This window comes from Acartia tonsa, chromosome 7 (genome assembly GCF_053477335.1).
Source record: "Acartia tonsa isolate MP-2025a chromosome 7, ASM5347733v1, whole genome shotgun sequence".
Lineage (NCBI taxonomy): Eukaryota > Metazoa > Arthropoda > Copepoda > Calanoida > Acartiidae > Acartia > Acartia tonsa.
In genome coordinates, this window is record NC_137266.1 from 18,098,659 (window position 1) to 18,125,364 (window position 26,706).

The window sequence follows — 26,706 nt, forward strand, 5'->3', positions numbered from 1 at the left end:
AAGATCTTTCTATTCAAATGTAATTGAAGGAATGAAAAATATGATCATTCATTTAAGTGCTTGGATTCTTTATAATTTTAACATGCCTAAATTGTTCAATTGCTTGTTAAAAATAGTTTATAACTAAATTTTGAATATGTAGTTATATATTTGTAGCCGAGAAAAAAGCTTCCCAACTTCACGACGACATTTATTCACTGATTCAATTTTTGTCTAAAAATTGAAATTTACATATCTACATTGTCTTTGAGCAATGTAGATGAAATTTAATTTTAATATTAAATTTTATTGTTAATGCATTTAATATATATGAGAAGGTTTTTTTTCTCGTATTCATTCGAATCCGGTGGATAGGAACCGGTTCTTATCCATACGAAAAAACTATATCTAGCATCGTATTATATCCAGTTTTCTACGAATATAGAAATGTACAATCATAAGATTAAAACTAGTTTTTTTAGCCCCGAGGTGCCGGAGGCACCGGCTAAAAAAACTGGTTTTAATCTTATAATTGTACATTCTATATCCGCGGAAAGCCGTTTATAATACGATACGAGAAATAACTATTCTAATATCTTTGTTGTAGATTTTATATACAGGTAATAAAAATGTTTAACCATGAGTTTTTTTGTCAGACTGAATAAGATTAATTAAATAAATAAGATGTTTTGTGCAAAATTAGTTTTATTTCATTTGTAATGAAGAATATTTTAGTGTATGGAACCATTATTCTAAACTGCCAATAACCTTGAAATTAACTTCATTGCAACATAACTACTATGCTTTAGTTCTAAACCTATAGATAATATTGGGGGGGGGGGGGATTTTTTTGAGGGGGTTAGATGTGTCCCACCCCCCAAGAAAATAGCCTAAAATCACTACAGGACCAGTAGGTATATTCCCTGAAGAGTAGAATCCAATCGGTTCAGCGTTTACCGAGATCTTAAGGGATGGACGGACAGACATCATTCTACTTTGTATTATAGATATAGCTTTATAACCAACAACAGAATAATTCGAGAATAAAATATTCGTAATGTTTTTTTGAGTTTACGGGACAATATATATGCCCCGAAATATTATTTGTATTTATATCGCTTGTTTGATATACCTTACTCCTTAATTTAATAGCCAAGTCACTACATTTATACAGGAAGGTAGGAAGTTAACACTGGGCTGTTTATTACATTAGTCCCCAAAGTCTTATAATAAGGTTTCTTATTCGTTGCTCAAAACTAGTTGGTTTATTAAGTGTCCCATTGTGTCAATCACTAATTTTAATCTATTGAAGGGGTAAATTGTAAATCATCATTGGGGATGTACATCAATTTATAGGCCATTGTTTTATCCTTTAGATCACTAACATGTACATCTTCATTTTTACCTGTACTAACAAAATCAAGTTGAGATAAAGAATTTTTTATTCATTTACATTGAATCAATTTATAGGTGTACTAAAAGAAATTTTAATTAATTAGTTTATTTTATTATTTTTGGAATTTTTTAGATATTTTTGGCAAATAATATTCTTTTTAAAAAGACAGTCTTATTTTTGGCAAATAAGAAAATGTTAAAAATACAGAAAATAAAAAAGAAACAATTGCATTAGAATAAGATTTTTGGCATTTAGTGTTTCACAATTTACATTGAACAAACATATAATAATCATAACATATCTAACATTAACTGTGATTTTAAAATAACTTTTTTATAAAGGGTTCTTTTTTTCCTATAAAATCTAGCGTAAGACTTAAGAAACCCCAACTTCTAGGCTAGATTTTTAAAAAATGTGGGATAGCCAAATATATTGTTTTAATATTTTTTTTATGAAAGTTATTTAATGAAACTTTTTTTACAAACTAAAAACTCTTGCTACAACTGTTTCCGCTTTGTTACATGAATTCAAATAAAAGCTACAGTTTATAGTTAATGTTATGAACATGAGTAATTAAAGATAGTAATATAATAATTTTAAAGTTTTTTGTCAGTAGATGCCTCTGTTTTTGTTTTAAAAGATTTGATTTCGAAAAATATATCTTTTTTGAAGGAACAATTATGATTGTCATGGTAAATAGTCAAATGAAATATCTTATTTTGTGTCCTTTAAGAATGCATAATGTTATTTTAAATAACAAGAAAAAACACGTCCATTTCCTTTTTTTAAATTTGTCCTTGCTATGCTAAACAATGATGAGCGATGAACGACGATATTTACAATTTATTTTTAATATGTAGAGATTTTAAAGATTTTTAGGTGCTTTTCTAAACATATAACAGCAAGAAAGTTAAAAGAATTATTACCCTTTTTTAGGAAAAAAAATCTCTAAGAGTTTTAAGATAGCTTTTTACTTTTTTTATTAAACAAAGTAATAGAAACATATTTTTTTTCTTTTACAACATCGTTGTTATTTATCGAATTGTATTATAGACAGCTTTCCACGGATAAGAAAATATTAAAACTTTATTTAATTTTTTTCAATCCCGAAGGGTAGATTATTCGTAGAAAAGTGTCTATATTAAAATACGATACATGATTTTTTAGTATGTGATATAACTGTTTTCAATCAATACTGAAACTATATTTACTGAATTCAAATTATGTAAAGCGATAATTATACAATTTTTTAGCTTGTACATTTATAAGACATGCCTTGGCTTTGTAATTTATCTTTTTTCTTTGCACATCATCTGGGTAAATTCTTCCTTAGATAGCTTTCCATCTCCATCCTTGTCATTTCGGGTAAACACTGCATTGATCTAAACAAAAACAAAAACGAGATTAGTTCTCATGATAACTGATGCCTTAAAAGAATGCTATCCTTTCGTATAAAAATGCAAATCCTTTAAAATAAAATAAAACAAATCACGAAACCTTGCAGAGAACTAAGTCACTATAACATAGCATAAAAAGGTCACTAAAAAAATTGTAACACAAAGTTAAAACATTTTGAGACCATTCTTTTGAAGTTCACTAGGGCCATACAAATGATGAGGAATATTTTTTTTTTAATTTTGAATTGGCTTTGAATTATATTGCATTATTTGGTTTGGTAACTTGTGATAGCAGTGACGTGTAGTAATAGCAAGAACAAACAGCTAAATATTCTAATAAAGTGTATTAATTCAAGACAAGTTAATCATACAATAATAATATTAAATATTATGGCAACTATTCACTTTTATGTTCGTGTCGTGTTGCAGAGCAATGTCTTGCTCCGAAACGGTTGACACAAGAACTAAAAGCTAATATACAAAATACATGCATTGCTCTCAAGTCAGGAAGAAAGGGACTATACATCACATTTCTCCCTGGCTTTAACATGAACCTGGATTTCAAATTGTAATATTTCAGATTGAATATAACAATATGTTTTTACATGTTAATTATCATATATATATTATGAGTAGCATTGAACGCTTATTAAATAGATAATAATTGATCTGGTATGACACCTGCCATATTTTTTTTTTTTTTTATATATATTTTATTTCCAGATCTTTAAACACTTCATATACACAATTTTTTTTTTATTTTGGTTCCTTAGAACTCTTTTGTGTTTTTTTTATATTCCTTTTTTCTTTATGTGTTTTTTTTTTTCTCTTTTTAATATTTTTTTTTAAAAAAACATTGATTAACATATAATCATTTAAAATGCATTGATTAACACATAACGCATTAATTACATAGTTATCATAAATGCATGATATAAAAATAACACTGGTTAACATATAACCATCAGATTTAAACATGGCATTATAGAGCATTAATATGAAACATTAATTTTAAACCTTTTTGAGACTACTACTGCCTCAACAAACATTAAATACATAAAATAAAATAAAATATGAATTAATACACATAAACTATAATTATTACTTTCTTTTTCCAGACGCTCTGCTCTTCTTGCCAGATTCTTCAATATCCATAGGCATGATAGCTTCATCATCATTCACTCCAAGTTTTGCGGTCTCATCACACAAACCGTCTTGAGACATCCTTGCCTCAGTATCTCCAAGCATATGGAAACATCTTTCAAATCCACTAGTAACCGCAACCGAAATCGAGGTTGCAACGTTATCAATCTCCTCCTGATTATCCAAAATCTTTTGATGCTTACGACTAACCTCCTCCCCAAATTTATCAAGCATCATCAATATTCCAGGCGTGTGCTCCATCCTCATTTCCTCCCTCGCTTGTTCATCAACACGCCATTGCTGGCCTGACAATTCAAGGTCCAGACAAACAGGAATGTTCGGATTTAAGGGCTGATCCAGCTGAACACAAACAGGATCCCCAAACCGAGTAACCAATTTGAAATCACCCTCAAACCACTCATTTACTTTGTGTTCAGGATTAAACTTCCACTCAATATTGGTTGTCAACAAACTTGTATAAACTTTTCCATCCAACTCCAATCTAAGTTCCTTTACTACATTCTCTAAAGTAGTATCTGGATCACATAACAATATCTGCTTGGCTAGAGTCGGACGGAGACGCTTGCAGCGCATCTGCATTTCCCAGGTCAAAACTCTTGCGTCTACTTTATCATTCACCAGACTACCTGCGTATGTGGCACTCACCAGGTTATCAATTATTTCTCTTTGACCATCCAATCTAACATAACGTATCTCAGCTGGCATCTCTCCACTGGTGATTAAACTCACCGAATTCACGTTTACAATGCGTGGAATGTAAACCGATAAGTTCATGTATTCATTCACCTGAATAGAGTCAATAAACACTGTAGCACTCAAATCCTGTTCAGACTTTCCTTCAAGCCAATCTTTTTGTAACTCGAACAAAGTTGTGGATGGCATCTGCTTCAGAATAAAGGATACTTTATTCACGACGTCTTTCCAATGTGCCAGGAGCCGGATAGCTGACACAACCTGCGTCTTCAACCGCGCATCAACGCTATTACCCACCGTTCTCAACACCGTCTGAAGGCTCATTCGACCATCTGCAGGTATGACGTCAATTTTTGAAAGTTGATGCCAATCATCAAGTTCCCCCATATGTTTGATTATGGGTAACAATTCGCCCAACGTTTGACAGCTCTTTCTCTCATCTCCATCCAGGTATTCAATCTTAGCAAGCAACACCAAACTTGGTAAAATTTCGCAAACAAGCTTAGAGAGAAATATGGTTGCACTCAATTTATTCAAACTAGTTGTCTCATTCCATGACAACTTTCTGTTTATAGCTTTAGAATGCTCACCAGCCGCCATCAGGTTGAGGTGTCTTGAGTTCTGGCTGGTAAAGATAGGGATCCTGTCCACAGGCCAGTCTATGGAGTTGATGCATCTCCCCATCTCTAACTGCACCGAAAGCATGTTTATTAAATTCAACTTAAACCTTGGTTCATTATCAATAAGACGAGCTAAATCTGCAAGTGGCATGTCCTCACTGCTCAAAAATATATTCCTCGTCGACCTGCCCACACTCAACGTCGGCAGCTCGACGCGCTTCATTACCAACACCAGCCGAGATGCAGAGTTGCTGACCAACGCAGACACCGGTAGACCAGGTTTGACTTGATTTCCTTCATTGACAGATTGTTTGTGGCGGCCATCTTCTTCGTTGCTCAATAACTTTTGATTCATTGTTGCCGCCGTAACCAACCTGCAAAATACAATATAATTAAATTTCAGCATCAGAATTTAAAATCTAGCATTAAATTCTTCCTCAGTAAATCTTTTTTTACAACACCATGAACAACAACAATACAAAACTACCAACATGGGAATTATACCTAACAACAACATTAACACAATCAAAACAAACTTAGCAAACAATGGTAGTATATCTTTGAACAAATGTTCTAAACCAAACCAAGAACCTGTAACCTGTTCGAAAAATGACAACTTATGATCAACAAAATCCAACTTAGAAGCTTGTCCATTAAAATCCTCAAAATCCTCTAATCCCTGATATTTAATAGTCTTATTAAAATCAGCAATAAACACCTTTTCATCGTTCAGAAAAATCTTTTGTCCCACATGCTCAGATTTTTCATTGGCAATGTGCAGAATTTCGAGTCCCTGCCCCTGATTCCCAAGGAACAAATTGTCTGTCAACTTCAAAAATACCGGACTTTGCGAGCAATTTAACAATTTTATGTCCTCTACTGCAACAATCATTCTACTATATTCTTGTATTCCAACTGTCTCACCTTTATATTGCACCAGCAAATGTCCTACTGCACATCCATAATCCACACCTAACTTTACTGGAATTTCAACCGCTGTACACTTTTCATACTTAGCAATTTCTCCCAGGTATATAATTCTGAACCCATGATGCAACTGTACATTTGATCTAACTTCTGTTTGAGCACATCTAGAAATACTAAAAAGTTCCATCATCCTCTCATTCCTTTCTCTACTAGCCAAAAACATAGCATTCAAATCAAATCTAGCTTCCTGTTTTAACAAATCCCCAAAATAACTTCTAACAGCCGCCTTCGGTTCCTCTAAAAACTTGATACCCTCCAATTCTGTTACAAAAATGTTGAAATCCAGATGCTGCAAAGTAAGTTTCTCTGTTCCCATAACTTTAACTAAAATATTCCTTTCCGAGTTAGAAACAAAAAGTTGTTCATTCCACGTAGTTAAATTAAATGTATCTTGAAAAACTACCTTAAAATTACTGGCCGGTTTTCGTACTACATACGGAAAATATGGTGAAGTTGATGTTGCCCACAAATGATTTTCTTCAAAATTCGCCACAATCGTCTTTTTATCATAATCCATAACAACATTTCCCTTGATCAAAACTGGTGTATTTTTTACTAAAATATGCAAAGTCCCAATAGCAAAACCTAAATTGAACCACATATTGTGCGCGTATATTCCCAGTGTCTTGCATTGAATATTTTCACCACCAACATCCCAGAAAGGTGACAATGTTCCATTAACCGTGAAACTGTGAACAGTTGGCAAGTCTATGTTTACTTTAAAACTAATACCATCATGCTGATACTTGCCAGAATGAAAAATCCTTCTACATTCATCCATACTCAACTCTACCTGTTTTTCATGTGGCACGTCTAATACGTGCACATGACTCGCAGTGCCGCAAAACCAGCGCTCCAATTTTAGTCTAACCTCACAACTAATGGCCTCCGACAGTATAAAATCGGTTTCTGCTAACCCCAGTAATTCCACAGATCTGACCGGTTCCATCCTATCATGCAAACAGGCAGCTGATCTAAGTTCAACATCACTTATTTGAGAACAATCATAAGCTGCTAACCGTGGATCCTGTGACGTATACATACCACCAACAATAATCAAACAATAAGTCTGCATCACAACAACAAATAACAAAATATCCAAGTACCTGACTCCTCTATCATCCTTGGATTTCTTCACAGGTATTGGTCCAGCACGTCCACTCTTTGAACTACAAGCGTCAGGCGACCTCTTTCGCATACCACGATCTCCATCTCGTCTATTCCGGTCATGTCTGTCACCACCGCCGCTTCCTCTCTTGTCATCACGCTCCCGACGGTTTTCATGGTAATCTCTTCTCCTGCAAATATTATACAAATTATTACAAATATTATTTTTTAATCAATTTTGCGAGGTTCCTAGTTACTACATCTGCTACTGAATAACGTTCTAATCTGTCTTTATCTCTGTTTTGTCTATCCTCTTCCAATTTTTGTAATTGTACTTCATTTGTAGAACCTTTAGGACGACCTTTAACAGGAATAGTCTCAGACATTTTTTGCAGTTTTGCATTATCTAACGATCTATCTAATTCATCCTCCTCAACATCCCTACCTCGTTTAACACTTCCCCTTCGTTGTTCCAAGTTTACAATTTTACTTTGAAGTTTTGGGAAAGTGTCCTCTAAAATACTCATCCGAGACTCTAACTCTCTAGCAGATTCCATGTTAACATCCTCTACACCCAAACTGTTGTCTATTAAACTATTATCAGAGGCATAATCTCCATGAAAAACACTATCCTTACTAATAGTAGAATATGTAGAGTCTAACTTAGTTTTGTCAGTCGTATCATTCGTATCTACACTGTCAGAAATATGAGTACTTTCCAAAGTATCACTAAGATCCTCAACTAAATCATCTAAATTTTCATTATCCTGAGATACATTTGACCTTTGCTGTGACAACCCAACACCCAAAAAAGATTTCTCCAAAAAATCTGGTGTTACCTGTCCATCCTTCCGCCTTCCAACCACCTCTGGACTAGCGCCACAACTATTCTCCTCTTCAGAAACGCCTGAACAAGTTAAATTTCTTAAAGTATTGGGAAAGTCATAGTTTACTTTCAAGGTATTATCCACAGAGAAAAACTCATCTGTAATCACTAAGTCAATCTTTTCATCTGGAGTCAAGTCTAAAGTACTCTCAATAACATATATTTTATCCCTTGGTACAATTCTTACCCCTTTGTCTTTCAATCTACACTTTTCTAGGGGTTGAACCTCGAACAAACTGTCAGAAATTACTTTTGTCACTAGACACGGACCCACCCATAGCGAGCAGAGTTTACGAGCTACACCAATCGTTGTGACGTCATAATAAATATAACAATAGGAATTTATAGCTATCGGCCGACCTATCCTTTCTGTATTTTCTACCTGTAAATACTTCTCAGTTCTCTCTTGTCCAGTTCTCCAATTTCTGTCAAGGCACTCCAATAACTCTGAAAAATTCATATGTTTAATTTTCGTGCGGGTTAAAGGATCAAATGAGTCAAGCGGAAGCTTAGGGTTTCGTAGAAACATCTTGAAAAACGGGGAACATCCTAACCTCCGATTAAAAGAAGTGTTCATACAAAATTGTGTAGCTTTAAGTTTATGAGCCCAATCTCCATCTTGAAAACGTAAATCAGTCTTAAGAAACGAATACACCGATTGGTTGTATCTTTCACTAAAATTCGAATTTGCTGATCTGGGAGGGATAAAAATTTGTTCAATTCCCAACCTTAAACAAACTTCCCTAAAAACTTTTGATTTGAAACTTTGTGCATTGTCAGTCCTGATTCTCTCGCACAATCCCCAAACAGAACATAAATTAAACTTCAAACATTCAATAATTGTTTCAGCTTTAACATCCTCAATAGCAAACAACCACACATATCTAGTACAACTGTCAACTACTATTAAAATATGCTTACAAATGATTCCATTATATTCACACTCATTCAAAGGACCTAAAGCATCTATGGCCAACTCTGCCATAGCTTCCCCAGCCAAAGGAGAAAATTCTATATTATGATTATGTTTTGGTTTTTTACGTCTATTCAAACAAATGACACAATTTGCAACTGCCGCCGCTACATATTTAGACACATAGGGAAAAATGAAGTGACGATTAATCCTGCTCAAAGTCTCCAAATAACCCCTATGCCCCGCTGTAACATCTGCATGAGCTAACAAAAAAACTTTATTGTACATTCCAATAGGTACCACTACCCGTTCTATAAATTGAAATTCTTTCTGGAGCCGCATAGGTGAAGTCAAGATAATTAAACCATCTTTATAACTCAAATGTTCAAAAAATCTTAATATTTGTTTACCACGATAAGGCATTTGAGACAATTCTCTGGACGTAGGTTTGACATTATTTACAATAAATTTCCTCACCTCAACTAGAACAGGATCCTTCTCCAGGCTACGACTGAATTCTCTCGCCTTCAATCTGGACGCTATTTGACTGGTCGTCTCTGCTCCAATTCCTGCAATAAGACACAATTTAGGATCTTCTAATTGATATACAGTATCCAATATTAACTCTCCTTGTTCGTCCGTCGATAATTTAGATATCCTATCTTTACTATCCTCTAATGCAGTACGTGACAATATATCAACATTAGTATGCATCTTGCCCTGCCTATGTACAACCTCATAACTGAAGGTGGATAAAAAGTTTATCCACCTTATGGTGAGACCAACAAAATATCCGTTCTGCCTCCAAGTAGATAGATGTTTCAGTGCAGCTGAATCAGTTCTCACGATAAACTTCTTGTGTCTCAAATAACATTCAAATCTTTCAACAGCATTTACTAATGCACATAATTCTCCTTTATGCGCTGCATAATTGGCTTCATGAGTTGAACAAACACGTGACCAACACGATATCATCTTCTCTTGCCCATTTTGTTTTTGACTTAACACCGCAGACATAGCTGTAGATGACCAATCTGTATCCAACACAAATGGTTCAGCCTCCATCCTCCAATCCGGGAATGATTTACTTATTTCTTCACAGAACAATTCTCTAGTCTTTGTAAAGGCTTCCATACTTTTTTCATCCCATTCTATTTTACTACTGTTTCTGAATTTGTTCAATGGTGCCGTAATATCAGAAAAATTCTTGAAATATGAACCATAATAATTTATGAAACCAGTAAATCTTTGAATATCTTTACCTGTTTCAGGTACTGGCCAATTCTTAATCTTTTCAATATATGCTTGGTCCATAAATATGCCTTCTGCATTTATAATATGGCCCAGAAATTTCACTTCCTCTGCAAACAATGTACATTTTCCAAGATTAATCTTGAGGCCTGCTTCACAGAATGTTCGTAGTAGGGTATTCAGATGCTCCAGATGTTCCTCCACATTCATACTATATACAAGAACATCGTCCAAATAAACTAGGCAAAATGCCCTTAATTCAGGACTCAAATCCATTACTCTATCCATCAACTTTACAAATGCACTTGGAGCATTGGTCAATCCGAACGGTAGCCTCTTGAAGCAATACTGCCGTCCATTAGAACAAAATGCTGTATATTTCCTGACAGATTCCTTCAAGTGCATTGAATTATACGCCGAAGTAAGGTCAATAGACGTAAAAATCTTCTTTCCTCCAAGTTTGTCAAATAGCTCACCAATGTTAGGCAAAGGGTAACAGATCTTCTCAGTTATCTCATTTAACGAGCGGTAGTCCAGGACAAACCTGACTTTCACCTCGTTAGTATTTCCCACCTTCTTCTTAACAGCAAAGATTCCAGAATTAAACGGTGAATTACATTCTTCTATCACATCTGTTTCCAACCATAAATCAATCTGTTCTTTTAGTTTCTCTGCATGATGAGGATTGAGTCTAATCATCCTATTTTTGAAAGGTTGAGCTCCAGGAACCAACTGAATGTCATACTCCTCCAAAGTACAAGATCCAATATCCGTAGGGTCAATCGATAACGCCTTGAAATTCTTTAAAAACAAACCAACTATTCTTCCTTTCAAAGAGACATTATCTTTTAAAAACGGAACTTTATCCAACTTCAATTTATCTTTAATAAAACGAATCTTCTTTAATGTTGTTGACACATCTTCTTTAACTCTGTTCTCTTGCAACATCGCTATCTTCTCCGCCAAAAACAAATTTCCAACCAAAGTACCAGCAGGAACAGATTTCTTAACAGTTTCAAAATTCGTAATTTTAGTCATAATTTTACCGTTTTTTCCCACCTCAGTAATTCCTTCATTTATCAACAAGTTATTTCGGCTACAGTAACCTTGTCTAGGAGCTATATAACACAACTGTCCTTCAGGCATATTTCCCTTAGTTGAAACTTCTACCACCACTGTACTTAATGCTGGAATTTCTATTCGATTTTTCAATGAACAAATCCATTTTTGGTCTTGTAACTCAGCTACATTAATCTCAGGTTTCTTAGTTCTTGCTTTCTCCAGTTTCTCCAAAACCGTATGAACCAAATTCTTCACTACAATTTTTCGTTTAGCTACCAAATTCACACTGATTCCATGCATCTCAATCCTGTTGCCATCCTTGGCAAATATCGTCTTCACGTGATTTTTGTTCAGCCAATGACTGCCTAGATTCATAGGTACAGTCATGCCAGAAATAACAAAACAATCTTCTTGAAAACTGTGACCTCCAATCTGAAATTCAACATTCCGAACAACACCATCAATCTTGATGCTGGAACCCTGCACGCCTGTTGCTTTCGAATCCGTTTCTTCAATCATACAATCAAGCTTTCTAGCCAACACTTGAGATATCAGGCAGCCTCGTGCATTGCCGCTGTCAATTAAGGTCAAGATTTCCATGCCACCAATCTTCGTTGGAACGTAGACTTCAGCTGCTCCAGCCGCCATCTCAGAATCTTCATGAAACTTATAAACAGCTATCTAACCAACACCAGCAGTTATGAGGTTGTAACTATCCAATTGTCTATCAAATAACTATCTATCTGTCTACAACAAAAAACAAAATAACGGAATAAAACAAATCACTCACCGACAATATTTCATCCACCAACAGAAACGTCCAAAATATCTCTTAATCCACAATCAACAAAACTTCTCTCCGGCCAATCTAAAATATTACAAACTTTTATATGCCAATTGATGGATAAATCACTTTAAATAAGAATTAATGTCGATATTAATATATATATATAACAAATTGTTTACAAGACTACTTTTCGAACAGCAATATATATATATAATGGTCATCAAATATTAACAGCATAAAACAAAATCTTAACAACTCACCATCAAATAAATAATGACGACAGTATCTCTCAATCACCACAAATACTCTTCTCGGCCAATCTAAAATAAAATACAATTATTTTAGATGCCATATTTAAATGTTTTCACTGAACAAATAAACTTGCAACACATTCAATAAAAGAAATTGTATTAAGAAATATGACATGATCAAATATTATCAATCACCAAGCAAATTAATCTTTCCAAATACCATAAATTCAATTCTTTTGTAATTCAATAAAATATTACCTAACAAAACTATTATTGTCAGATTAAAACTGAGATGTATAAAAGGTTTAAAAGTCGAAATTCAACTAACTATATATCTCAATACCTGAGAGCACCTTCTTGCGCAGCTCTGCTTCTCTGCGCAGCTCAACTTTCTGCGCATGGCACGCCCCACGCCTGATAATCATTGCAGCTACCTCTCTACACCACCCCATTTTGCGCATACCAGCTCTGAGAGATAGTGCAAATTTCTTTGCAAATATGTTCACTCCCCCTTTTTCTCAAACAAGAGAGACAGCTCCACCATATTTGCGCATACCAACTCCGAGAGACAACCCCTCCCTTCCTTCATAGAGAGAGACTACTTCACGATTATATCTAATGCATTATAACAATTTTGCTTCATGAAATTCTAAACTTCATAAAAAATTTTGCTGAATCAACATTACTAAATCGCAATATAATTGTTTTAAAATCAAATACTTTAAACCACAATAACTGACTCAACTTTTAAAACAATTTTCCACATTTCATCAAAATTTAATATCTTTCAAATATCTAATTTCACATTTTTATCAAATTTGATTCAATTTAAAATTCAATTTAATATTTTTCAATAGCAATTTTACAAAATTGTATTCCTCATTCGTTTTTCATTTTCACTTTTTATTATTCTTATCTCTGTTAGACTCCACAACAGTCTGAAACAAAAATGAATTTTCCTAATTTCAACAAAACATAATCAAAAACTAAATTAATTATTTTGATTTCCATTATAACATAATCTCATAATTTCATATACGTTTATAAACAATATGTTATCTTTTCATAATCTATAATACAAAGTAGCTTGATGTCTGTCCGTCTGTCCGTCTGACCGTCTGTCTGTCCGTCTGTCTGTCTGTCCCTTAAGATCTCGGTAACCACTGAACCGATCGGATTCTACTCTTCAGGGAATATACCTACTGGTCCTGTGGTGGTTTTAGGCTATTTTCTTGGGGGGTGGGACACCCCCAACCCCCCCAAAAATAAAAAAAATCCAACCCCCCAAATTTTTTTTTTTACATTTTTTGTAAAATCTCAGTAACTGCTGATCAAATTGGGCTCTACCCTTCTGGCAATATACCTACTGGTCCTCTGGTGGTTTTAAGCTATTTTCTTGAGGGGTGGGACACCCCAACCCCCCCAAAAATAAAAAAAATCCCCACTTCCAAAAATTTTTTTTAAAAATTTTTTTAAAACAAAAACCAGTAATTGGGTTGGGGGAACCCCACTGCAACATGGGGCGAAGCCCCCATGAATCCCCCCCCCTAGAAAAAAAATTAAAATATCTTTTTTTTTATTTTAATTTTTGTGTATGCGAACAACCTAGGTCTAATTTTTACGAATTGAAATTTTTGTGTATACGGCAAACAACCTGGGTTTAATTTGTACAAATTAAAATTTTTGTGCATAAAACGCACAACCTGGGTTTAATTTTACCACAGAGTAATTAAACAAAGAATAATTTTTTGAATATTTCTATTAAGGAGGGTTGACTTCCCAAAACTATATAGGGCGAAGCCCCTAGAGGCTAGGGGCGAAGCCGCTAGTTCAAAATAAACCATCAAAATAAATTATCACAAAATTAGAGTTGCTTCGTTCACTCTTTATCATTAATTTTGTTTTGTTGTTGTTTATTTACAATGCGCATAAATCAAAACAATGCCGCGTAACAATTAGAAAATGGAATAAGGTTTTAATGATCATAATACATACAAAACATTAATACCATAAAATGTCATCTATAATAGCATTATTCCATGCCTCAACTTCCGCTACAAGATCTTCTTCATAATCGCTTGCCCCTAAACCATCGACATACGCCACTTCCTTCGTATCCTCCCCTTCTTTCACCTCTCCTTCAATTTCACCAACCAATTTCTTTTTATCAATACTATTTTCATTCTTTTTAAAACTCTTTTGCCCCGTCTTATAAGGAACAAAAGGCTTGTTTCCCCACCGCAAAAAGTATTTTCCTTTAGGATTAGGCAACTTTTTATCTCTAATATCAAAACAATCCCTCATCATGTGACCTTTTCTGTTGCAATAATAACAAATAAAACCACCTTGAATTGCGCCAATTAAAGGAATAAGTTCAGCCGGTCCACCAAATTCATCAGCTAAATCAATTTCACATTGATTTATTTCATATGACAAATTATCTTCATCACTAACCTGATCAATAGTTACAGGATTTGACTTGGAACCAACGCCACCAACCATCGTTTTAGCCAAAGCCATCTGGTTTGTTGTACATCCTCTAGCCATTGACCCTGAAATTTGGTTAAATTGTAGCCCTTTAACAATCAGTTGTGCTTTAACTATTAACTCTGTCCGAAACTTCGGTATCATTCGCACTTGTCCGTCACGCTCTAAATCCAACGCAAATTGACGCATCTGATTAGCCAAAAGTGGAGATAAGATCACATTGCACACTTGAGAATAAAAATCCATAAACATATCATCAGTTGGTTTCGGATACGCACGTTTCCAGAAAGATAGTATCTTATCAAAAAATGCATCAATCTTATCATTCTCATGTTGCTTAACACTCAAATACGCATCTTTACACACATTTTTCATGTCGGGTGGTAAAAATGTCTCTCGCATCTTACACAAGTACCCCTTTAATGTTAATCGTCTATTCTCCATATCAGCAGGTTTTAGTGTATAACCACAAGCGGTTCTTACACCCACACACTTATCAAACAAAATTTCCTTACACACTTGATGATTAGTCATATGATAACGTCTAGTAGTCATCCAAAATCTCTCCAAATAATCATCAAAGAAAATCACATCATCATCAACCGCAAATTCAGGCGCATTTTTTCTGAACTGATCATCAAGTTTAGCACACGTTTCATTGTACCTATGAACATTCTCCTCCCCCAGCGAAACATACAGAGATCTATCTGGTACATAAACAAGAGATTTACACCAACTAACCTGCGATTCACTCAGTCCAGCTTCAAAAAAATTGAGCGTATTAAAATCCTCCGCTTTAACTTCAGAAAGGGCTGGCCACCACATGAGAACTCCATTGTAGATATTATCCACAGCATCAACCTTAGACAACTCCCAAAGTTTTATGATCTTATCCTCATGATCTTGCATACCACCAAAAATAGTTCGAGAACCACTAGCAAACAAGTTAGGCTTCTCCTCTGAACCTCCAGATCCTCCAGCCGTCCGCTGCCACGGCATAGAGTTATTCAAACCATTCTGCTGGTTATTCGAACCATTCTGCTGGTTATTCGAACCATTCTGCCGGTTATTCGAACCATTCTGCTGGTCATTCATACTATTCTGCTGGGCAATCTTTTCTAGAATTCGCTGCTGGCCAGTCATAAACTCATTTACAACTGTCACATTCTCGGTTTTGATATCATTATCAACACTAGGCACCACCACCTTATCAAGACGATCCTCCAAATCGTCCAACCGAGTAGCCAGTCCAGTAACCGCAGCACTATTAGTATCAACATTATCCGTCAACTCCTGAATTTTCGTCTCCAGCGGCGCCATACGCCCACCCAGCTCCGCCGCCACATTATCAATTCTAGTCCCAAGAGCATGAACCTCATTAATCAAATACAAGTCCTTCTCATCCTGAGACAACTTCCTCCACTCATCAATGGTCAAGCCCATTGTTCCAACACAAAAAATACCTGAACAAACTAAAAAGAAAAGAAATAATACAATTAAAAGAAAATCTGAGCTATAGATTCGTACTACACTACTGCGCCAAAATGACGTGTAGTAATAGCAAGAACAAACAGCTAAATATTCTAATAAAGTGTATTAATTCAAGACAAGTTAATCATACAATAATAATATTAAATATTATGGCAACTATTCACTTTTATGTTCGTGTCGTGTTGCAGAGCAATGTCTTGCTCCGAAACGGTTGACACAAGAACTAAAAGCTAATATACAAAATACATGCATTGCTCTCAAGTCAGGAAGAAAGGGACTATACATCACAGCAGTATGGGGGGGGGGGAGTGTGTTATCTTGAATTAAAACATCCGCACATATTACCATGTGAATAAGGACTCTTAGATAAAGGTCTGACAATCAGAGGGTTACTTGCCTTAGAAGATCATCTGGCCAAGGTACACCAAACTAACACCCTTTTTTGCCACAATGGGGTTTGAGTTACAGGCACAATTTTTTCTTAGAAAGGGGTTTAGTTCCAACATCAAGACCCCCCCCCCTAACCTTCTCAAAAAAATGTAAAAATTACCTGCGCCTCCGACAGCTTCTTTGTAGATTGTAGCAACTCAGATTTGGTTATGTAACCATCATGATTCCTAAACATTTACAATTAATTCTTAACTACAGGCTTTTCATATCTCTTGTAAAACAATTTTAGCCAACTTTTGAGCCAACGAATATGATAATTTGTTAATAAAACTGTTAGTACTATTGTAATTTATAGTTCAATGCCTTATCCCTGGAATGTACGGGTCTTAAAGAGTTAGTGTTGGAATGTCTGAAAATGACAAAGTTATTCGTTTGTCACTTAATTAGAGTAAAACACCAGAGGGACAAAGAGTTAAATAACTGTATCTCCCCATCGCAACCGTCTTGTGCAACATTTCTATTGGGTCATTGAAAATCAACCAATGGTATCGCTTATATCACACAGCCAAGTAGCAGAAAATAATTTAGAAGCAGACGAAAGAGGTCTTTTAAAAATGAAGGGAGATAGTTGTTTGTATACACATCAATACTATAGATCTGTTGTCACTTTCACCGACTAAGTCTAAATCAATCGAGAGAAAAAAATAGATACACAGTATATGTATATCAAAAAAATAGGAAAAACAGGCCGGTTTTTTTATATCTGGATTGCCTGAAAAAGTTATCTTGCAGTATGAGAAGGAAATCCATTAGTAAAGTAAACAGTGTCAGGGAAACAGTTTAATGTTCTATGAGTCTAAATACATGGTTACAAGGAATACATAGGTGGCGGAACAAAAAAAATGGGCAAACGGACAAAGTGAGTTATAGAGCTGATGTACAATGTTACAAAAGAAAAGAAAAAGAGAGAAGAAAATCAGGAGATAAAAAGAGGAGAAAATAAATATAAAACCTTTAAAAAAAAAACATATTTATTTTGTCTGGTGACTGAAAGACTAACAGACCTAGTAAGTGTTGTAAAATAGATGCTTTTTGGTAAGGAATATCTTTACCAAAAATATAAAGTAGCAGCCAAGAAAATCACATGTACCTTTAGGTGTTACAGATGATCTTATAGAACGGCAGACAAAATAAATAATAGCTTCTCTACTTAAAAAACTGCCTCTACTATTAACAAATTTAATTTTTCCGCTACCATTTAAGATATGCTTCTATTTTTTTCCTTTAAAAGTTTCTAACCATAACGCATGTATTTTCTACTACTAATTTGTCTGTCCGTCCATTTGGTTGAAAATAAGATTTATGATTTAAAATGGGACCAATTCTTGTCTATATGATGAAGGATTTAAAATTTTATATAAAGATTTTACTTACTGATTAGCATCTATTCAAAAACCAACTTTGCTTTACTAGTGTGCTTTGCTACTTATGGAGGTTGTATTTTTTTATTATAAAAATGATGTTTATGTTAATAGATTTATGCTTCTAACATTAACCATTTGATAAATTTCCATACTTAGAAGATGCTAAAAGCCTGCATTGAGGAAAGCCATTTATTATCTATATCTAAATATAATTAATTGTTTATCAGGGACAAAGGATATGGCACTCGCAAAAAAATTATTAAAACCAACTTTTCCCAATAAAAAAATGTTTAACTATATTGCAACCAATTTAAGGTCTAAGGTGCTCGCCGTTCAACAAAGAAATGATGTAGAACTTAAATGAAGCATTTTTCCACTTTGATGCTGCGCAAAATGTTACAAAAAAATTTACGTCATATGATAAAATAACCAATGAGAGGCGAGTATATATTTTACCATTGGTCAATTACAATGTATACTCTCATTGGACAACTTTATAGTATGACATCATTTTTTTTGTACCATTATGCGCAGCATCACAACATACTTAATAATCTAGTATATCTGTCTGTAAATTAGAAAAAGGATGGAAGAAACCAAAGTCCTCAAACCTGGAAAATCTAGTTACATGTAATAATTACAAAGGTTGAATGCTGGCAGAAAGTTTTTATATAGGACTATGCAAATTAGATTTTACAACCAAAATTTCAAATATATTTAATAAAGAAGTGTGTTCTTACTGTGTAGTTAGCTCTAGCCGCGCGTTTTAAAAAAAATATATTTCCATTATGACTAATTTCACTATTTATTTAAAGTTGTCATAAATCATTAAGATCATTTTATGTGTATAAACACATAAAGTCCAAGGGGAGCTTGGGGTAAAGAGGTGAAACCTTAATATAATCTTTCCACCTTCTGAAAAAGACTTTTGCGATAGGAGAAATCTCAGCTTCCCCCCCCCCCCCCCCCATCACAAAGTTTTAAAACTTTGATGTCCTAAATAATTTTTTTTTTTTTCTTAGAGAGCAGCCTTAATCCTTTAAACTTAACATATAACAAGCAATAAAGAGCTGAGTAAAAGGCATCATCTTTTTCTTTTAATGAGATGTATAAAGCATGAAAAAGACTCTCTATACTCTATACAACTTATTTATTAGAGGTGTTACAAAATGAAAAAGGATAAAAGAAAGAAAACTATTTTTTTGTGCATGAAACTTTTTTGCTGTTTATTTTTGTATCAGCATCATATCTTTTGTATCATTCTATAATATAAAGTAATAAGCTTAACCGCTAAACCAATATGGTTCTTCTTTACAGTGAAGCCTCTTATAGGCTCTGAGATGGTTTTAGGCTATTTTTTTTTTTTTTAAACAAGCCTGGGTATTATTTTATACTATTTTTGTGCCCTTCTAATATAGAGCTCCTAGATGCTAGGGGCGCAGCCGCTAGTATAATATAAAGTAGTAAGGTTTTCTATTTGTCTCTTAGATATCACTAGACACAAAACCGATTGGATTCTTAATTTCAGGTAAGTCTTACAGACAATTTTGTCCTATTTCATTATCTACAGCCAGAAGTAATTCTATGAAACTCAACGTATATAAATTTTCAATATTTTTTAACAATTTTGAAGCACTTTCATATTGTTATGATAAATGTATAGAAGAAACGAGGTTTTTTACAACTATGAGGTCATAATCAAGCCCATACTATTTTACTATGTAAACCTTTTAAGTTTTATAGGAAATCTATTTTTCAATTTAATTGGTATCATTATACACAATTTACACTATTGATTATTTGCAGTGTAGCCAATTATGCTATGAAGTATCTTTAAAAAGTATAATTTAATAAAAAAGAATTATCAATATTGGAATAAAAATACAAAAGCTTATGTGAATTTTATCCGGACATAGTTTCGTTTGGGATGATAGAGAATTAATATAACAAAATAGCTTAAAACCTGTACTAATTTACAGCTTGCATTTAAATTATAGATTTTATCTTTATTAGCAGTGCTTAAATCTTATTGACACGAAAACATAAATAAAAATATTTTATGAATAAAAGAAAATGACATTAATTTTATGCTTTTTATAAAACATTTTTGCTGTATAATTTATTTTCTTTAAAAGATTGCATGATTAATAATATTTAATCAGTCATAGTAAAGTATGAAACAGGTATAGTATGATAAATTGTACAGTAAAAACATAATTATTATGACTTTTTCTCCTTTAGAAAAAAGATATGACGTCATTGTTAAATAAACCTTCAATGATATTTTAACTGTTCGCCAATGTAAAATTCGAATTATTTTAACTTCAATTTTGGAAAACATGATTAAAAGAAAAAAATGTTTTATGAAGATAAGAAGTTACCGAATGTTATATTGTATTTATTCCATGTTCGTGAGGGCAAGGTCATCTTTGAATTCAACCCATCTTTTAGGACCTTAGTGCATTGTTAACTTGTTGCTCTATCACCCAAGGATAAAATAAAGTAATTTCCGACTGACAACCAGCCCATTGTTTGCAAGACCATTAGAGTAAAACACTAGAGGGAGAAAGGGTTAAAGAACTGTATCTCCCCATCGCAACCACCTTGCGCAACCTTTCTATTATTGGTGTCGCTTATAATATTAACACAGCCAGGTAGCAGAAAATTATTTTGAAGCAAACGAAAGAGGTCAAATAAAGTGAGGTAGTTGTCTGTATATACATGTATACTATACATCTGTTGCAAGACCTATGTCTGGAAGTTCTAACTGTGCATGGTAATGAGATACACCTGTTTTCGGACCAAGGTAATTCCCAACTCTGTATATAAGTGTAACTTATCGAACATATCAGCAGTATGTATTAACTTTTAGCGTCTTTATTATGACACTAGCGGCTTCGCCCCTAGCCTCTAGGGGCTATGCCCCAAGAGATAAAAAAAGTACTACTGGTGCTTGGTCTAATGTGTTCCCAAGAAAATTGATTTTTTTTTTTGGGGGGGGGGGGTTGTGGATGTCCCGCCCCCCCCCCCCCGGCCCCCCCCCCTCCCAAGAAAATAGCTTAAAACCACCACAGAACCAATAGGTATACACCCTAAAGAGTAGAATCCGATCGGTTCAGTGGTTACCGAGGACTTAAGGGACGGACAGACAGACAGACAGACAGACATCATTTTACTTTGTATTATAGATGGTCCAATTTCGAACCCGACACCTCCCGGGAGGCAAGCGGAAATGCTACCATGTCTGCTAATGTCGCATGTCAAACCAAATGTTTTAGAGGTTTCTAAATATTGGTGTTATGTTCAACACCTCTCCTTTAAGGAAATACAGGGAGAATACCAGTGTACTATATGTACTTTGTAGGAAAGCACCGATTTATTACCTGTCGATGATGCTGAATGCCTTTTCCGCCTTGTCCAACATGTCTGCCTTGATTTGTGACTGGGACTGCGGCGGTTCTCCCATCAGATCAGCCATTGTCAAACACCTTTACAATGTCAAACTTACATAATTTACAATTTTACAATGAAGAACGTTTTTATAACATACTAATTTTTTACGATTTTTTTAAATTAAACAAAATCATAATAAGTAAAAAAATTTCATTATTAGAATTTTCATTGTTACGCCCCTAGGTGCAGTTATGGATACTTGAGGAAAGGGGCGGGTTGTTAGTCAAATCTCCTATTTCAATTTTAGTTCTAAACAGCAAAGGTAAAATAAACATTATGAGGGGGAATAGGTATAAACATTCCAAAAACTTGATTTTCGCTGTAGACGAGAACCATGTTGATCCAGCAGTTATTGAGATCCTAAGCTACTTACAGACAAAAATCTTTGGGAATAGTCCCTTTCGTAACATCGCCACTTAAAGGACGATTTGTCGTATTTTTAAAATGGCTTTTTATAGGTCATTTTAGGTTAGGTTAGGTTATATTGGGTTAGGTGATTGCCCCACAGAGTTAGGTAATTGGCCCCGCAGGGGCTAGAAATAGGAGAAAAGCTACGGTGAAAAGTACGAAGAATCGCCCCATAAGGTGCGATGTTACGAAAGGGACAATACCCAAATCTTTTTCATTGTCGTATGTACATTATCGTCTTTGTCTAAAGCAAACATGTTTACACTTTTTACACTCATGCAAGCTTTATAAAAGTACCTTTAATTGGAACCAACAGACAAAGGTTTTATGATTGATTTATTTTCTATACCTGTCTCCTGATTTTTCAGCAATTTCAATCAAATTGTTGATTTCTTCTTGTGTTGTTCTGAAATTTTAAAATTTTAGTTAAGAAACATTTTAATCATTGAAAGAGAAACTGAAAAAATGAAAAAATATATTAATGTCCTCTAGCTAAAATAAAGTGAAATGTTAAAGTATATTGCATTTTTTTCAATTTTGAAAGTAGAAAGAAAATTGTTTGATGCTCAGTGTAATGTACTGAAAGTATAAGCATGAGAAAAATATAATTTGTATTCTCTCCATAGTTCTCCTTTTATAGCTATCTCACAGTGCAAAGCTCATCAAATAAAAGTAATAAATATTTATTTACTCACTTCAACATGGAACAAGGTGCATTGCAATTTTATAAAGCTAATGTATAATTCTATCTGTCTGCAAACAATAGATATTTTTTTGCTGTATCAGACTAGGTTATAATATTTTGTTAGTAGCGAGCATACCAATCATCTTCTATTCTTGAGTAACTTAGAAGAGGTTATAATGCCTAATAAAAATGACGTCACGCAATACAAATGACCAATGAGAGGAAAGTATGCAATGGTAAAATGTATACTGGCCTATCATTAGTATTGTATAACATCATTATTTATGTAACTTACTTTGTCTGTCCGTCAATCATAATATGGCTAAAATTATATTGAATTTCAATTTTATAGAAAGACTGATCATTACTCTGTTGTTATTAAAGATAGGCGTCTGAAAATACAAAAAAAACTTCATTAAGAATGAGCTTTTCTAATTATGCCATCCTCGTTTGAATTGAATTTATAACTATAATTTATGGGTATAGTCCCTTTCGTGGCGATTCTTCGTATTTTTCACTGTAACTTTTCTCTTATTTCTAGCCCCTGGGGGCTATAACCCTGCGGGGCCAATTGCCTAACCCTGTGGGGCAACCACCCAACCTAACCTAAAATAACCTATAAAAAGCCATTTAAAAAATACGACGAACCGATCCTTAATTGGCGTTGCCACAAAAGGAACTATTCCCAAATTTATCTAAGTTTGTTATTAACTTAATGTTTTAATGGAAGAAATACTTTATTTGATTTACATTGCCTGGTTTATTTTGATGATAAAGGGAATTTTTTAAAGATCGTGTTACTCTCTGGGGTCAATTTCACCACAAAGGAAATGAAAATGGTTCGCACAAATAAATATTAATAATTAATAAAAAAAATAATAAAAAAAGACATAATAAAAACAATTAATATTTTGCAAAAATATAAAAAAAAAAAATTTTTAAGGGCAGTTACTCTAATAGTTATGTTTGCCAATCCGACAGTTCGTTGGAAAAAAAGTAATGTAAAGTTTATTTTTAAAATCAATTGTTTTTTAAGTGTACATGTTCTAAGGAAAAATACTTTTACACAATTCATATTCTTTCATTAAACTAAAGCTATAAAAAACGTTTTAAATTTTCAAAATCCAATTCTTATCATTAAACCTTTCTGTAGAATTCTAACTTTGACATAAAAAATTGCTTAGAACGACACTGAAATAAAAATTAAATTTATAAATAGTACAAAGTGGTTTATAATTTAGTTTAATTGTTAGAACTTGAAAATAAATAACTTACTCAACGTTGTATTTCTGTAAAATTTTGATACATTCTTCAACGGACAATTTTCCACTACCATCCAAATCGGCTCTCTAAATAAAGATATAAAAATATTTAAAAACAGTCAGTAAATTCAAGTTCATGGATGTACCTATGCCTTATAGATATTTTTTACTGAAGGTGAGAGGATGAAAATATGGATTTACATGTAACTTTTCTGAAGAAAAAAAAATATAATATTAATCATAATTGGTCAAGCAGTTTGAGTGATCTCAAGGATTTGAAAGCTGCCAGCCACTCATTCGCTAACTGCTAAAAGTCTTTCCTAATAAAAGATTATTTTCTAAAGTAATAAAACAACGATCTAATAAATGTGCTTTTATAACTTCTTGTCGGCTTCAAGTCTTTATACCAAACCCCAACTCTTGTAATGTTGAAAAATATAGGTGTAGAGGAATTGAAGATTTTACTTTAAATCAATGTGACTAGGATATTAGAATCATTTATCTGGTAATTTGTTAAAGATTACGTCTGTAGTGTGATTACAATAAGATGCGGATGTTACCATTTTTCCTCTTTATCTTAAATGTTTGTTTTGTTTTGATATGTTCTATTAAATGTTACAATGCTTTATACTGTCTGTATATCTAGTAATGAGATTTACCCTCAAACGGTTGTAGGGGGGGGGGGGCGATTTTTATATTGATATTTTCATTCACACAGAGAGCTAGATAAAGACTAAAAACATTTGACTTCTCTTAAGCTTTAGAAATAACCAAAGTACTAAAATATCCTTTAATAGTACAAAGAAATATCACCAATAAAGGTCTGAAAGGGGACCGGCTGTTAAAGCCTCTTATGTAATCAATTTGTTTCACTCATAATTTTCTACAGGACTTCCAAAAAATGCCATTGGTTATTTTTTTCTTCAGGAAATAAAATTGTTAATGAGAAATGTGTTATTAAGAAGAATGCTATTAAATGAAAGGCAAAGTAAAGTTTCTAATGTTATATAAAAACATGAGATGCAAACTTGGTTAATCACAAACTCTACAAAATAAAAACATTTGAACTTTATCTTAGTTGACAACTTTGCTTTTAGTTATTCAAAACTATGGATCAGGGTAGTCTAAGCAAAGTGGTATTCAGCCGCCTTTTCATGACAAGCCGTAGCAGCCGCTTATTGAGCGTTAAAGAAATAACATTTACTACAATCGCTAAAAATTACACAAATCGTTCTGTAACAACCATATTTTTTTAAAAATTCTATGTGAATTGTTTTTTACAATCTTCTTGATAAAATATGCTTGAAACATTTTTGCATTGTCATCCCCCCCCAAAAAAAAAAATACTTTTCACATTATTCCAACAAGAAAAGTTCTTGTGTTAATCTAATCCTGAATATAACAACAAGGATGAAAACAACCATAAAAACAAAAATCAACAGAAGAGACAAAAACAATGATACTTTTAAGACTACTTAAAATTTTTAATCATGACGTATTAGTTGTTTGAAAAATATTTTAAAAATAAAGATATGCAATATTTTAACAGTATACCTAATTGTTTCAGGGATCATAAATTCTAAATGAATTATTTCTGTAAAACATTATTTTTAAACTTGGATTAGCTTTAAATATATGGTATGGAATTCATAGTTATGATAAAAGTTACTACTTAAAAAAATTGATAATTTCTTTTAATACAAAATTATGTGTATTCCTTGGTTAAACGTATTTGTTGCAGTTAGGTGTAAATATCCTGGACGACCTTGTGCTACTTAATCAAGAACTTCATTATAAAGGCATCGGTTATCTCTAATACAAAGTAGAAAGATGTTTGTCTGTCCGCCTGTCTGTCTTTCTGAAGCTTAAGATTTTAGTAACCACTGAAACGATTGGGCTCTACTCTTCAGGGAATATACCTACTGCTCATGTGATGGTTCTAAGCTATTTTCTTAGGGGATGGGACACCCCTAACCCCGCCAAAAAAAGAAATAACCCCCCCCCCCAACCCCCCAAAAAAATGGGATTTCCTCTTTAAAACTAAAATTTAAAAAGCCACCAAAAAATTATATAATTTTTTTACTTTTTCTTTTAAATCTAAAATATGAAAAATTAAGTTGATCAAACCTCTTGGAGCAAAGCCCCTTGAGGCTAGGGGAGAAGCCGCTAGTATTCTACATAGTAATATATCTTTATCAGTGATACCCATATCAAATTTCAAGCATTAGCTTTTATTACAGCTCATATAGATTAAACAGCCAAACCATTGTTAAAAATGGATTTTAGTCAACAAAATAATAAAATTATATATGTCAACTCATAGTCATATTATAAAAAAAATTAATTAAAATTTGGATTTTCTTATTTTGTTATTTTACATAACAAAACAATTCGTTTGTCTACATACAGCATAATTTCAAGTCATTGTCATTTATGTCATTATTTTTGTTGTAAAATCTGCTCTAAAGTTTAGTTTTATAATTATTTCCTGTCGTTAGTATTTATCATTAAACCAGATAGCAAAGTAACTTAGTGACATCACCAAATTCAATTGGAAGTTTCCAGGGCTCGGCAGCTGCGTGTCAGACTAAGCCTCAAATTAAAAACCCGTTT

The 26,706-nt window shown here is 33.4% G+C and overlaps 1 protein-coding gene across 1 annotated transcript in view; it reads right to left on the minus strand.

Annotated features, from left to right (window-relative positions):
- Window positions 1-1,403: 1,403 nt before the first annotated feature.
- LOC145324979 (calcium-binding protein SPEC 2A-like) overlaps window positions 1,404-26,706 on the minus strand; it is a 32,974-nt gene continuing 7,671 nt past the window's right edge. The window contains exons 3-7 of the mRNA XM_080167752.1: window positions 24,107-24,180; window positions 22,496-22,552; window positions 21,669-21,773; window positions 17,022-17,088; window positions 1,404-2,757 (exon numbers count right to left, since the gene is read on the minus strand). Coding sequence (XP_080023878.1) covers window positions 2,665-2,757; window positions 17,022-17,088; window positions 21,669-21,773; window positions 22,496-22,552; window positions 24,107-24,180 — 396 coding nt within the window. The 3' untranslated portion in view covers window positions 1,404-2,664. The remainder of the gene's footprint in view (window positions 2,758-17,021; window positions 17,089-21,668; window positions 21,774-22,495; window positions 22,553-24,106; window positions 24,181-26,706) is intronic.